The sequence below is a fragment of the Hemibagrus wyckioides genome, linkage group LG17, assembly GCF_019097595.1.
Source record: "Hemibagrus wyckioides isolate EC202008001 linkage group LG17, SWU_Hwy_1.0, whole genome shotgun sequence".
Classification (NCBI taxonomy): domain Eukaryota; kingdom Metazoa; phylum Chordata; class Actinopteri; order Siluriformes; family Bagridae; genus Hemibagrus; species Hemibagrus wyckioides.
In genome coordinates, this window is record NC_080726.1 from 15,449,767 (window position 1) to 15,464,786 (window position 15,020).

The window sequence follows — 15,020 nt, forward strand, 5'->3', positions numbered from 1 at the left end:
TATTGTCCTCGTTCCCCTCTCACAGTCCTCCTGGCACTTTCTATTTCTAAAGCTCTAACACTCTAAATCTCTGTCTCTCCTCTCTCCCTTTCTATGTGCCCCAGAAGAACAGTGAGGTGAGCACATCTGACAGCACGTAGTCAGTCCCATTAACTATTTCTTATGAGCTGCTTGTGTCACAGACTGGCTTCAATTCACACCATCTGTTTGTAATGTTTGTTTTCTGACACATCACTACTGTGATTTAGGGCCACATGATGCACTTCGATGTAGTGCTGTGAAATCTGTAGCCCATCTGTAGCCCAGGGGTCCAGTCAGTTTGTGTGTGTTTGCGTGTTCACGTTAAGTGGGTCAGTAAGAAGCAGAGACAGACTCATTAGCACCTCCATCGGGTGTGAATGGAAACACTGCCTTTGGAGATGAGCTCCCTCATGTGTGTACTATTTTTATTTCTGAGCTGTCCTCTACTTGGTTCGGACTAGGAGGTGTTTGCGCAAACAAAACATCAGATCTAACGTAGAAACGCCCTGATGGTTTCAGCTGTGCACTCACCTAGCATGAACTTATCGCGAACACAGCCAGGGATTTGTTTCACACCTTTTATGTTTTTTGTTATTTCCGTCCAGACGTTGATACACTGACATTTTTCCAACACCATAGTTTCTCTTTCACTGCATTATTTGAAATATTTCATCAGCTTTTCATGACCTCTGCATTGCCTTTCTTTTGATGGTTTCATGTTTGAACAGAGAGTGATCATTGCGCCCAGACACCAGCGCTTCTTCCCTATAGGATACTGTTGTAATGAGAAAGCCTGTAAGGAGAGTTGATCGGTGGAATAGCACTGTTTGGAGCAAAGCAGGTCGGAACCATAGGTGTGATGGGTGTTTTGTTTTTTCCATCTCACTCTTGTGTTTGCGTTTCCATCTGCTTTGAATTTGTTTTGTACTTTCTTTTTCAACTCCATACTGTAATTACACTTACAGCGACATTTTCCCTATGCAGGGTTCTCAAAAAAATATATATATTGCAGTCCTTGCTGGGAGCCCTTTAAAACTGTAGAATTACATCCAGTACAGATTTATGAAACATAATCCAACTAAACAAATATTAGGCATATTAGTTTATGTTATACATACTACAATAATAATTTACCTTATTTTGTATTGGAGCCTATTTATTTTGAACTCCTAAGGTGAATATTTATAGGCCTACATTTTAAAGGGCTTTGGATTAAATTGATTTTATTCAAATGATCAGTTGAACTCAGTGTAAGATACTGTATATATATATATAATGTTTGATAATAGTGGGCTGTTATTTTCACCGCTATATGAAAAAAAACCCTTCTGTCTATGGTTCCCAGAACCCCAGAAAGTTCCTGAACCCCCAATTTGAGAACCTGAATATTTTTTACAAAATATCCATTTTATTTGTCCTGCTCTGAATTGAAATGTGTATTTTTTATGCTCTACAGGACACAAGAGAGTATGAAGTCTCCATTTAGACATACTGCTTATGTCCACACTGAGGACCTTAAGCCTTTCTTTGCCTTGTGGAGGTTCCCCAGCACCTTTCGCCTGCTTTCTGACCTCCTCTTATCCTCATCTCGCCCTTCTCGTCCCCACCTTTCCTCTTCTGGTCAGGTGTAAATATCCTGTTTGTCAAAGAATTTCCACATGTACTGCAGAGAGTGTGGAGAATATGATCTTATTTTTGTAGAGATTCAATATCAGTGGTCTAGCAGCAGTGCTTTTACAGGTTTTATCCAGTTGTGGAGCAAAGAGCTGGAGATAAATCTACCAAAATGAAAGACTAGCTGCATCCCAAAGTCTAGGCTGCAGCTTAGGCAGGTTTCTTTCAATGATTTAGTCACATGAAATGAGAAGAAAAGGCACAAACATAGGCCACATGGGTACAGCATGGGAGATACTCCACACGTACAGTCGTGGAACGAAACACTTTGCATTTAAATGTGCTGAACTACGTCTGTTTTACTTTAGCTGACCATTCCATTCTATTCTATTAATATTAAACCATGATATAAGGACAGAACAATTACCCATCTTCTCATTTTTTTTAAAAATAAAAACACTTAGATAAATTAGATATTAAATTAGATATTACATACTTGTGTCTTTTTGGCATTTTTCTCAAATTTCAGACTGCCACAAAGACTGCTGCATACACAAGTTGCATTTCTGTATAGATTGCAGCCTAGACTTCGACATGCACCTACTGTCATCAATCAGTTGATGTCTCTCTATAATGAGTTTTTAATTTATTTGTTACTATGATTCATTTAAGTGTACTAGTCGTCTTCATAATCGCAGAGAGTTTCGCAGTTTTCCATTTATGAATGTGACAATAGATCAGTCAATCTGATTATGGTACACAAATGTTATTTTGGGGGAAAAAAATAAACGATCACATTGATTATTGTATGTCTGTCTCTCACACACACACACACACACACACACACACTTTACACACACACACATACTTTTGTCAAATAAATTTGTGCATGTTTTATATATCGGTGTCCTCTTGTGTTTCTAATGCATTTGAAAGTCACTGAGAGGACAAGTTTGTTGCCTTTGAATACATTCTTAGTTCACTAAATACCATCATCAATTCTGATTTGGATTTTTTCAGGTGGTAAAATGACACCAAATATTAATCACCAATAAACAAATTACATAAGATATTCAAAAACATTCATGCATGGAGTAACAAGGAGCTGTCCTTCATATAATTATCCTCATTTTCATGGTATCTGCTTCAGTTGACAGTATCACAATTTATCACATTTTAACTTTCACAATGATTTGCTCTATTCTTCAAAAAATAATAATTGTTCACCTAAAAGGTATTTTAACCAACACTGTTTCCACCATAGTGTATATACTATAATAGATGCAGAATGTATTTTATGTACAAGTGGCACAATGCCATCTGATACTTTACCTCTTCTGAGACTTTGACTATTAGCCAACATGGATCCCAGGAATCTTTATGAAAGGTGATTTTTACATTTTTCTATAAAGGATTTCACTTAAGCTTGCCATCTAAAATAACTATACTAAAGATGCTCAAACTCATTACCTTACAAATACATAGCCATCAGCATGACCTACACAAAACAGCAGCTTTTTCTTTTCTAATAAGCCCTTTTAAATAAACAAAACAGACATAGTGTACATGTCAAATGTACAAATGTGCAAAATTAGATCATTATAACTGCAATTCCAATGTAATACTTCTTCATGCCAAATATTAATATTATTACTGAGTTCTTCTTTCAGATGCTCCCTGTTTGGGGTCGCCACAGTGGATCATTTGGTTCACATGTTTCGATTTTGGCACAGGTTTTATGCCAGATGCCCTTCTTGACGCAACCCTCCCATTTTATCCAGGCTTGGGACCGACACTGAGAGTTAACTCTTGGCTAACATTTTCTGAGTTAGCTTTCTAATGAGAATGCTGGATCTTGCTGCTGGACGGACGGACGGACGGATGGATATGTTTTGAAACAAAAGGACAGGGAACTACAGTCCTGCAATGATTACAGGACCTTAATTCTGTGACAGAAGTACCATTATCTCGCACAAGTACCTTCAGCATGAGAATAGGTGAAGCACATGTGCAGGTTCACAAAACCTGATCTGCATTCTGCATATAATTTTATTCAGAAAAGCTGAGGAGCAGAAAACAAGCTTACTATATCAATGCCTTCTGTTTTAAAACGCTTTGCAATGTTGGCTATATTCAGAAAGATATAAGCCTACATCTCTGCCAAGTCTTGGAGCTTGCATTTGGTTTATTTATAAAAACTGAGTTGTTGATCAGAAAGTCAGGGTTCAAGCCCCAGCACCACCAAGCTGCCAATGTTCTTAACTCTCTCTGCTCCAGGGCTCCTGCATCATGGCTGACATCCTAAACTGGGATATGTAAAGAAAAAATGCACTGTGTTCTAATGTATATGTCACAAATAAATCCTGCATCTCATACTGGTGGGGCAACGCTTTCAGCTTATACATACTCATATATAACTACTGTATTAGTCATTTGCCTGCGGTATAAACCCAGCTGAAGTTTAAAAATATCTACAGTACATGTAATAAAAAACAAATAACTTTGTGTGGGTTGGGTTTACATCATCTCCTATGTCTTTATTGGGTGAGTAGAAGGAAAAGAATACAATAAAACAAATATTATGATACTACAGGCTGATTATACTGGCTATTTTAATTACAACTTACATTACTTCCTCATATTATATAGAAATATTTTTAATGCCGAATATAATCATTCCAGACTCATGTATTATGACCAGAACATAATGCAATAGGAAACAAAATAAACCTAAAAGAGACTTGCTTATGCTGACAACTATGCTGTTGCTGTCTGGATACTAGTGTTTTATAAAAGGGAAGGCAGTTTATTACATACACTGGAAACATAAAGGAATAGAGACGGCTAATCTGATTTCTAGAAAGCAGAGGAGAAAGATAGGAGACTACACTTTCAAAAAATGAATAGTATATCAGTTATTATATTTGTGTTTGACAAATCTGTGAGATATGCTCTTCCCAGCATTTATGTACCCACTTGAATATATTTTAGAAATGCTTGATCTGCTGCAAACACTGGAACAACTACTGTACATATCAGTACATGATAAAATAACTTTCAAAAACTCCACAATTTAAATGAATTGAGATATTACAAATGTTTATAAACTTTAATAGGAACACCTGCTCATTTATGCAGTTATTCAAGAGTCAATCATGTGGCAGCAGCATTATGCATGAAATCATGCAGATATGGGTCAAGAGCTTCAGTTAATGTTCAGATCAAACATCTGAGCTGCCAGGAAGTCTATAGTCAAACCGGCATCCATGCCACAATTACAAAGCCACAGAGATCACACTTTTACTTCATTCTGATGTTTGATGTGGACATAACTTGAATCTCTCGACATGTATCTGCATCTGATGTGTTCCTAATAAAAGTGGACAATGAGTGTATATAAGTTAGAACTTTATTAATCCTGAAGGAAATTCTTTTGCCAGACACTGCTTCAGATTACAAGAAAAATAAAGATAAATGAAAAATAAATGAAATAATCTATATATACTAAATGTATTTAAAGTACAAAAAGGGATATGGTATTCTATACCAATCAGGCATAACATTATGACTACCTGCCTAATATTGTGTTGGCCCCCCTTTTGCTGCCAAAACAGCCCTGATCTGTCCTGCACTGTGTATTCTGACATCTTTCTATAAGAACCAGCATTAACTTCTTCAGCAGTTTGAGCAACAGTAGCAAGTCTGATGGATCGGCTTACACGGGCCAGCGTTCGCTCCCCAAGTGATCCTTGATCGCCCATGACCCTGCCGCCGGTTCTCCACTGTTCCTTCCTTGGCCCACTTGTGATAGATACTGCCCACTGCAGACACACCACAAGAGCTGCAGTTTTGGAGATGCTCTGATCCAGTCGTCTAGCCATCACAATTTGGCCCTTCGTCAAACTCGCTCAAATCCTTATTTTTCCTGCTTCTAACACATCAACTTTGAGGTCAAATTGTTCACTTGCTGCCTCTAATATAAACCGCCCACTAACAGGGGGTATTCAGTGTTAATAATCATCAGTGTTATTCACGTCACCTCTCACTGCTCATAATGTTATGCCTGATCTGTGTATTAAGGTACATTGTAATTATTGTGGAATTTTCATACTATCAGTGTTAACAAATTTGATTATTATGAATAGTTAACACACAGCTGTACCTACTGTATGTCATAACTGGGAATATTTTACTCAGAAAAGTGACCAAGCTCACAACTGACCCCACTCATTTGTGAAACAACCATAAACTGGAGCTTATTCAATTAAAAGAGAGAGAGAGAGACAGAGCGAGAGAGAGAGAGAGAGAGAGACAGAGCGAGAGAGAGAGATTTTGTCTCTCTCTAAACTCTGAATAAAAGCTGTCGGTCTGGATGCCTGATCAAGCCACACATTTCAGTTGTCTATAGCAGCTCAACTCGTTGGTCCAGTTTTGTTGTGGTTTAAAGCTGACCTCAGACCGGAAGAGTGTGAATCATAGTAGTCATGTCGGAGCTTTTGCTGCTGGTCGGAGTTCTCGCAGGCATTTTTATTTTACTTCGGAAATTTGTTTCAGGAAAGAGATGTAAGAGCAAGAAAGAGCTTCACGGCAAAACAGTCGTGATTACCGGTAAGTGTGTGTGTGTGTCGGTGCTGTGCTTCCTGGTTTGCCTTAAATCTCACTTTGTTTGGTCTCGAGGACATAACTATCCTGATGACCGCTGATACCTGTGTTGATGTTTTGCTGTGTGTACCGGAAATAAGGAAAGGGTTCAGGCTATTTTCACGTTTGGGGTATTTCACGGAGGGGTAAATAAAATCCAGTAATATTTTAAGAAGAGTGATTTTATTCTTCTGTGATACTGGACACCATCTAGGTTCGCGTGCGTGCACGTGATGATTAGAAACAGCTCTGATCATCCATTGCTGAATGGTCGTGTAGAAAGCACAACTTTTGCATGATAATAGTAACCTTTCTATCGCTCTTTATTTATTTTTATATAAGTTGTTGTGAAGCAGGGAGATCCTGAAACTGTGTGGACTAAGAAATTGAATTGGAAACTGCGCTTTAAACATGAATTAGATGAGAGTAGAAAGAGGAAGTGAGCAACAATACAGTACAGTATACTGCTTAAACTACTTTTTATAGATTAAAGATAAAATTATTACTCATGCACTAATAGCAATACTGTAAATAGGTGCATATGCATTGTATTTATATCTGCATTGATTTATTATTTATCTGTGTATTTGCACAGCTTTGCTTTTTATGTTCTTTTTCTTCCTTACCCTTTCATTTTTTATATATTCTGTCTTGTTATTTGTATTGGATTCCTGTGTAACCTTCTGAGATCAATGTCTTGTCCTCTTCACTTAACATGACCTATATAAATGTATTTCTATAACATCATCACCTGGATTGTTGGCTCTGCAGGCAGTAACACAGGGATTGGAAGAGAAACAGCTGTAGATTTGGCCCGGAGAGGAGCTCGTGTTATTTTGGCCTGTCGCAATGTTGTACGTGCTGAAGTAGCTGTGGCTATCGTCAAAAGAGTGAGAAAATCTACGTTTACTCCTCTATTTATGTCTAAATGCACTGTGGTGCAATGTTAAGATGTGTAACATCATGTTGCAGTTAGGTAGGATGTGTATGTCAGGGTTTCAACGACTAAACGTTTAAACTGGACGTTTCATTTGTTTGACCATAGTACTCCCCCTAAAGTTATTGCATTATAAAAATTTCTTTTCAGGAGAGCCGAAGCAATAATGTGGTGTTTATGCAGCTGGATCTGGCAAATCAGAAGTCTGTTCGCTCTTTTGCTGAAACTTTCCTCAAAACGGAGAAAAGACTGGACATTCTTATCAACAATGCAGGTTTGGTTGAGTTTTGTACCACACCATACAGCAGCCATGTTTATAAAAGGTCACGTTATAATTAAAGGTTTGAAATAGCTCTTGGGAGAAATCAGAACAGTCATGAAGCTCTTGCTGGGTGGTATTACAAAATTTAGGTGCCATGGTAGTAAAAGGTTTGCCTGTCTCTGATCTTATGCACCACCAGCAGATCAGTAATTATTGGACCTGAAATACTGGTGGTAAAAAAAAAGTGGTATAGGATAGGATGCGGTGAGGCCTTAGAAGCTTGTATTTGATCTTTGTATGAGTAAGGACTCTAGCAGCCAAATTTTGACATCATGTGAATATCAGCTGGGGTTTGAATACATGCCTTAATTATTTCCTCCACAGCCTATTTTCTTAATGCTCATATCTGGGTTTTTTTGTAGGAGTTTATATGCAGGGCACCACAGAGGATGGTCTTGGGTTGATGTTTGGAGTCAATCATATTGGTCACTTCCTCCTGACCAATCTCTTACTGGACAGACTCAAAGAGTGTGGGCCAAGCAGGATTGTTACTGTATCGTCAATGTGTCATGAGTTTGGAAACCTTGACTTTAACCTCCTTAGTGCTCACAAGGAATTTGGAAAAGGCAACTCTTTAATGAATGTCTTCAGGATATATAGCAACAGTAAGCTATGCAATGTGCTGTTTACACATGAACTTGCAAAGAGACTTCAGGGAACTCAGGTCACGTGCTACAGCCTCCACCCAGGTCAGCATTCCTCTTTTTATTATAGTCTAGTGATAAGGAATCTGACAGTATTTACAAATCTCCTGCTATTTTATGTAGTTATTTTTAATAATTTCCTTGAATTAAATCTGTCCTACCTTATGCTCTGCAGGTTCTATCAATTCAGAGTTGGCTCGCAATGTTCAGCCAGGGGTGAAGAAGTTGTTGAAATTTATAGGAGCCCTGTTCTTCAAAGATGTGGAGTCAGGTGCCCAGACTACTCTATACTGTGCACTCCAAGAGGGCATTGAAGGCCTGAGTGGTCGATATTTCTCCAACTGTGGATTAAAGGAAGTTCAGGCCAAGGCTAAGGATGATGCAGTGGCTAAGAAGCTCTGGGAAGTGAGCGAGAAGTTGTGTGGCCTGGCATGAAATAATCTCCGGACGATATTTTCAAATAGATAGCTATATAATGGTTTGGAGACTTTCGTAAATTCTGTGTAGAGTACTATATACAAGAGCTGAATCTACTTGGTCAGACTATCATAATTCAGGAATGATCTAAACGTTTTGTATGGAGTAAAATCCATCAGCACATTTGACATGCTTATTAAAAAAAACATGAATGTGATCATGGTGCATGCTTAAACTCTCATACTTCTAATAATAAACCCACATGACAATGAACATCTGCCAATGAAATTCCCAGGCTTATAAGGCAGCAGATCAGCTCCATGTCTACAGTTGCATGACAGAGGTTGTATTTGCCAAGTGTGACTTTAATTATAAAGTTAAGTATATTTTGAATTACATTCTTTTTCATTTGTTTTGTAAGTGACAGGGTGGGGCATCGAACAAGTTGTTAAACGTCACACCCTTCAGTGGCATCCATTAGACTAACGAACTCATACCATAAGATGTGCAAGTAATTATTGTATTGTATTTATAGCTAGAACTCAATGACTATGAAGACATTATACAGGAAGGAAAAATAACTGTCTGCATTGACAACTTAGAAACTAATAAAGTTAATTAAGCTTTGACAAATTTGTGTACTGATGGCACATAAGATGCATAACATTTTAAATTGTCCTATTTATTCATTTTACCCTTTCAGTGTGCAAAGGTGACTGTGAGTCAAGTTTTAAGTTACATCATTTCAAATGGTCTTCATTCTAAACTGTTAAATATACAAGTAGAAGTCCTTGTATTTGGAATGAATTATGTTTTTCACCTACAGTGTCCACAAGAACAACCATGTGACCACCCAGCACTACCCGTGTGTCTTTGCTAACTTAGTATTTTTAGGGACTAAATTCAATAAAATAAGTGTCCCAAATGACTTAAAAAGTCATTTAGGAGAGGCACATTCCTTTCCAGGACCCATAAATGAATATTATTGCTCGAGTATAGCAAATCAGGGCAGAAGATGTAGCTTTTATTGAAAACGAGACTCTTTATTGTTTAGAAAACTAGAAATCAATTTCATAGTTTTATTGTGTAACTTGTGTGTATCCATTTACAGCTTTTGGCAGACACCTTTATCCAGAGCAACTTACTTTTATCTCTTTTATGCAACTGAGTAGTTGGACGTTAAGGGCCTTGATTAAGGGCCCTGCAGTGGCAGCATGGAATTCCTGGGATTCCAGTATGCCAATGTCTTAACCACTGAGCCTTGGAAATTTATCAGTTCATTTCAGATAGAGCCTTTTAATCTTAGACAAGGTTAAAATTCACCAGAATATCATTTTACAATAAAATAAAGTTACAATATCCTCTGGCATTTTCATGTCAATTGTCATTTGTACTTTTGTACAATAGTGTGATTGTTATGGGTTCTGACTGTTAAGGGTGCTGCTGTCAAATACTATGTCTAGCGAATATGGTGACAAAATTTCACACAACATTCAGGATTTATCTAAAATGTTTTAAAGATTTGTTTATATCATCTCCCAAGTCATGGCACAAGAAACAAGGGAATTCTGTGCTAATAGTATTTTATTGTGAGAACAAATGAAAGAGTCTAAAGAGATTTATTTGTAAATCAATCAATAACATTAAGTTGCCATTTTATTCTCACAGCTGAGCAATCTTCTGATGCAGGACAGCTCTCATGTCTGTACACTGTAGATTGTCTGAAATAGTAGTCAGGAAGTGGCGTGTATTTGATACCTGTAGGGTAGTGCAACTTTTGGGGTATGCAGACAGTACAGCTTCATAGTGAGACAGAATGTCCAGTGCACACAGAAACAAAGGCTCCGGCTGTCCAGGAATCATCACCTGCATGTGGAGCACATGGCAGAACAACTGAGTCAGCACAAACAGGACCTCTTGACTGAGATTTCCACTAGTCATTACGGGGCTTTTAGGGGAAGTGGTCGTGGATTGGAGTGGCACTTTGTTCTTCACAGAGTCTATGATGCCCCTCATGGCAGAAGCACATAGCAGGCCTACATGTGCCCAGCCTTGAGGAGGTAACCATCCTTCACAGCTGGAGCCACAAAGCAGCTGAAACATACGCAGCAGGAACACAGACACCTGCAGGTCATGAGCAAAAGAACGAAGATCAAGCAATGGAAGAAAGTCCACATATTCCAGGGAGTATGGTACATGAAGCTTATCTGACTGGAGGAGTTCATTCAAGACTTTTAATAGTCGCTGCCATTCGCTAACTGTGCACCAGGGGAGAACCTGAGACACTGCAACCAACAGACCTTTACTGAACATGTTTACTTCCTCTGGGTTGAGCAAGTTTAGACACAGAGAGTCCAGCATTATTTCCTGAATGTGATCTGAGAGACAACAACATTCAATCCAGGCCAAAAGGCCAGTGCCTTGCCCATAATGAGGCAATACCAATCCAGACCACTCCTGCTCAGAAAGCTCAGATACAGCCAGAAGGGAGCTTGGCACTTCATATTTGAAATGCTCTCCCCACACTTGTTTTAGGTGAATGCGGACAGTCCAGTCAAGTTCTTCCACTTTCGAATAAAGCCAAGAAAGTGCTCTGGACCAAGTACTAGGAGCTAGAGCCACTTCCTTGCCAACTGCCTTGCCCATTGTGGTCAAAATGGAGATCAACAGCTCTTTGGATTCAAGAGATAAAACAATATCACTTTCTAATTGTTGCTCCCAGCACTTACTGCCATTATTCAAAAGCTGAGCAAGACAGTATAGGAGAGCAAATGGGGAGCAGTTCATTATCCAGTGAGTGTCATCATCTGTGGATATACAGGCCAATGCTGACTGGAAAAGTCGAAGGCACACTTCAAGTCTGCAGGGTTGGGGACTTACAAAGGAAAGGTAAGGCAAGACAAAAGCATGTACAATATCCACTGGCAGGAGGAAGCTTAGTTCTTCTCCCGTTTGACCAGTAATTTTGGACGCCATTAACATTGACAGGAAACAAAGAAACTGTTCTTCCTCTTGTGGTGAAGAAAGTTTGTTCCACATAGTATCTTGCAGACATCTGCATAACAAGTTGTGTTCTTTGTTTCTTGTCCCAATCGTGTCCATTGATGTGCTCATAAATCCAGAAAGCTGCTGGAGAATCTGAGCAAGGAGGGTATGAGCACCAAGGTTCACCACAGCCATGTGGCAGCATCGGTGCATGGTGGCCTCAGGGTTCTGGAAGGCCACACGAGCCACAGCATTAACAGCTGAACTCAAGCTGCTTTTTGCTTCACCCTGAATAATGCAATTAAATGCCAGATTGAGCTCCTCATCATAGCCTACTGTTACAGCATTGGGAAGGCAGCCATGCAAACCTTTCTTTGATAAAGTAAGAATTTCAGAAAGATTTGAATTCTTATCTGGTAAAGGCAGCTGGGAAAATATTTCCACAATAATATCCTTAAGCTTTTTGCAGTGTTTTACATCAGCATTGCTTTGGCATTTGGAGATGAGACAAGAGACTAAGGCCATGACAAGGTCTTTTTTCTGAAATGCACTTTTGTTTCTCTCAATGCAGTTTAACCACTCTGTGTCACTGAAAATCTGGCTCAGTTTGGAGGCAAAAAGTTTAGGGAGCTCCTCAAAACCCTTCAGACTGCTGTCAATGATCGTTATGGCAACACTTGCTATTTCATTTGATGGACTTTCAGGTACATTAAAAGATGTGGATGCAAGCAAATCTTCCAAAGTTCTTTTCAAACTATTTACAGTCTGTCCATTTTCCCCCAGGTTCCCAGAATGGACTTCCAAAGACTTAAGAACTCTGCCCAGGCTCTCCTTGAGACGGATTGCTAAAGCACTCGGGTCATTAGTGGGCATCTTCAATAACCGATTGTTTTCCCATACACGCATTACTTCAAGTATTGTCTCTGTGGCTTGGTTTAATGTAATTCCATATGGCTTGCTCTGAGCAGGAGTGAGTATAGCTGCAAGATCTCTGTGAGACTCACGTATGGCCTGAATAAGATCAACATCTTCTGAAGGATTATTTCTCTTTTGCATGCTCACTGAGCGGGAAATGTTTTGGAGTTTGACTTCAGCTGGTAGGACTGTTGCATCGTTCAACAGATAGTAGGTGTACAGCATGTCTAGGCAGTTGGAGAGAGCAAAATAACATATCTCAGATGATGTTACTGCATCCTTTATGTCCTTCAGTCCTTGGAATAAGATGGACATCATGCTTGTGTTGGACACCTCCACATCTGGGTCTGGTTTAAATCGTTTTGAAGCTTGGGGTGAGCAGTCAGGAAGAGTCTGTGTGAAATGGACAAACCGGGCAGTAAAGATTTGGTCAAGGTTGTCCTCGGTTTCGTTCCTTCCTTTCAACAGCTCCCACCACACTTCCAGCAAAAATATCACATCAGCTTCTGTAGTGTCCCTTGTAACATGTTTGACTAATTTCTCCAGCTCTGTGCACTGCTGAACTGATTCAAAGCACTGGAGCAACTCAACATAGATCCTGAAGAAGCCCATGGATTTGATCAGTTCAAACATTAATGTATGGTTAATATTAGGAAGGCTATTCTGAAAGGCAAATAATGGATTTTCCCTCCAACTGATATCAAGATCCTCCCCTTTCTCATTCTCCAAAATTTTACTCCATAGAATACACAGAATCCTCTTTCTCCAGTGAAGCCTCTCTTGTTTGGTTACACACAACTGTCCACATACTTCAGTGACTGCCTGAACAATCGAGCGTCCAATGTGCTTCCAGTCCTCTTTTCTCAAAGCAGACAGAGGCTCTGGCTGGCATAACTGATTTGCCAGTAGAAATCCACCCTGCAAGACAGCAGACTTCTCACAGGACAGCCAGGACTCTGAAGGCAAAACAGACAACATTATAACGTAGCTGTTAAAATGGTTTCTGCCATCACTTTTTAGCATACATGGTTTTTTGTATGAAGGTCATTTTATGCTTTACAGCAGCAATTTTATAACTTTTTTTTTAATTTACAAAATATAATGATTATAATAATGATGATATATAATGATTATAATGAATTATTTATTCTAATTATTCAGTAAAATTAGAAAATAAATGGTTATCTTTTACTTTGTGTATATAAACAAGGAAAGACTATATATCTACTGATTCTGAACAGCATAAAATGTTTATGTAATTACTACCAAACTAGCTAACTATGCATGTATGCATGTATGTATGTATGTATGCATGCATGTATGTACACTATATTGCCAAAGGTTTTAGGACACCCCTCCAAATCACTGAATTCAGCTGTCAGGCCAGTGAAAGGAACTCTTAATGCTTCAGCATACCAAGACATTTTGGACAATTTCATGCTCCCAATTTTGTGGGAACAGTTTGGGGATGACCCCTTCCTGTTCCAACATCACTGTTCACCAGTGCACAAAGCAAGGTCCATAAAGACATGGATGAGTGAGTTTGGTGTGGAGGAACTTCAGAGTCCCCCGACCTCAACCTGAACATTTTTGGGATGAATTAGAGCGGAGACTGCGAGCCTGGCCTTCACATCCAACATCAATGCCTGACCTCACAAATGCACTTCTAGAGAAATGGTCAAAAATTCCCATAAACACACTCCTAAACCTTGTGGAAAGCCTTCCCAGAAGATTTGAAGCTATTATAGCTGCAAAGTGTGGGCTAACTCCATAATACATTCATGTGCATGGAAAGGCAGACGTCCCAGTTTTAACTTGGCTCGCAGTCTCCGCTCTAATTCATCCCAAAGGTGTTCTTATCAGGTTGAGGTGCAGGCCAGTCATGTTCCTCCACACCAAACTCACTCATCCATGTCTTTATGGTCATGTTAGAACAGGAAGGGGTCATCCTCAAACTGCTGCTACAAAGTTGGGAGCATGAAATTGTCCAAAATAGCTTGGTATGCTGAAGCATTAAGAGATCCTTTCACTGGAACTAAGGTTTATGATTTGGAGACGTGTCCCAAAACCTTTGCCATTATAGTGTATGTATGTATGAATGAATGAATGAATGAATGAATGAATTAATAAACGAACTTAGTCACACACGGATCTATCATGCTTATTATACAAATTGCGGATCAAGCATAAACCTAAAAATACGATTAATTGTGCAGCATCATAAGTACACATAAAAGAAATCACAGATTAAAAGTGAACAGAATGTGCATGAATACAGATAGAGATATTAATAGAGTTTAATAGTGTATTACCTTGGTCCATAATTGCTCTGCTTGGAACTATGTAAACAAAATCAGACCAAGAAGTCCGCGTGTTTATTCCTTGCAGATTATCTGTAAATAAAACACTGCGATACTGACTTTGTGTTGATGAGATGGATCTGTGATACAATGTGTTATATACCGCTACATGCGGACTGAACACTCAAAAGCAGACGCTTATGTACACACTTCCGCATCAACGA

At 39.0% G+C, this 15,020-nt stretch overlaps 3 protein-coding genes across 9 annotated transcripts in view; 2 read left to right on the forward strand and 1 right to left on the reverse strand.

The window, feature by feature from the left end:
- sez6b (seizure related 6 homolog b) overlaps window positions 1-2,534 on the forward strand; it is a 166,916-nt gene extending 164,382 nt beyond the window's left edge. For 3 of the 7 annotated variants that reach the window (XM_058414427.1, XM_058414424.1, XM_058414426.1), the window contains exons 17-18: window positions 750-875; window positions 1,478-2,534. In XM_058414427.1, the coding sequence (XP_058270410.1) occupies window positions 750-830 (81 nt within the window). In that variant the 3' untranslated portion in view covers window positions 831-875; window positions 1,478-2,534. Of the gene's footprint in view, window positions 1-104; window positions 725-749; window positions 876-1,477 lie in introns of those variants that run through there. The other 4 variants (XM_058414425.1, XM_058414428.1, XM_058414429.1 and 1 more) reach the window with 4 other exon arrangements.
- Window positions 2,535-5,938: 3,404 nt separating this feature from the next.
- dhrs13b.1 (dehydrogenase/reductase (SDR family) member 13b.1) lies at window positions 5,939-9,835 on the forward strand. Its single transcript, XM_058413543.1, has 5 exons — window positions 5,939-6,243; window positions 7,048-7,166; window positions 7,364-7,487; window positions 7,898-8,224; window positions 8,355-9,835. The coding sequence occupies exons 1-5, from the start codon at window positions 6,120-6,122 to the stop codon at window positions 8,612-8,614; spliced, it is 954 nt and encodes a 317-aa protein (XP_058269526.1). The 5' UTR covers window positions 5,939-6,119; the 3' UTR covers window positions 8,615-9,835.
- Window positions 9,836-10,111: 276 nt separating this feature from the next.
- On the reverse strand, window positions 10,112-14,983 carry gemin4 (gem (nuclear organelle) associated protein 4). The gene is made up of 2 exons (XM_058413540.1): window positions 14,809-14,983; window positions 10,112-13,452 (listed from the first exon to the last, which is right to left on the reverse strand). The coding sequence occupies exons 1-2, from the start codon at window positions 14,816-14,818 to the stop codon at window positions 10,259-10,261; spliced, it is 3,204 nt and encodes a 1,067-aa protein (XP_058269523.1). The 5' UTR covers window positions 14,819-14,983; the 3' UTR covers window positions 10,112-10,258.
- Between the last annotated feature and the right edge of the window lie 37 nt (window positions 14,984-15,020).

What these genes read in the sequence shown, in the direction of transcription:
- dhrs13b.1 (XM_058413543.1), top strand. Translation starts at nt 6,120, where the DNA reads ATGTCGGAGCTTTTGCTGCTGGTCGGAGTTCTCGCAGGCATTTTTATT. An exon ending in CATTCTTATCAACAATGCAG is followed by an intron (nt 7,488 to 7,897) that starts GTTTGGTTGAGT and finishes GTTTTTTTGTAG; the next exon opens with GAGTTTATATGCAGGGCACC. An exon ending in GTGCTACAGCCTCCACCCAG is followed by an intron (nt 8,225 to 8,354) that starts GTCAGCATTCCT and finishes TATGCTCTGCAG; the next exon opens with GTTCTATCAATTCAGAGTTG.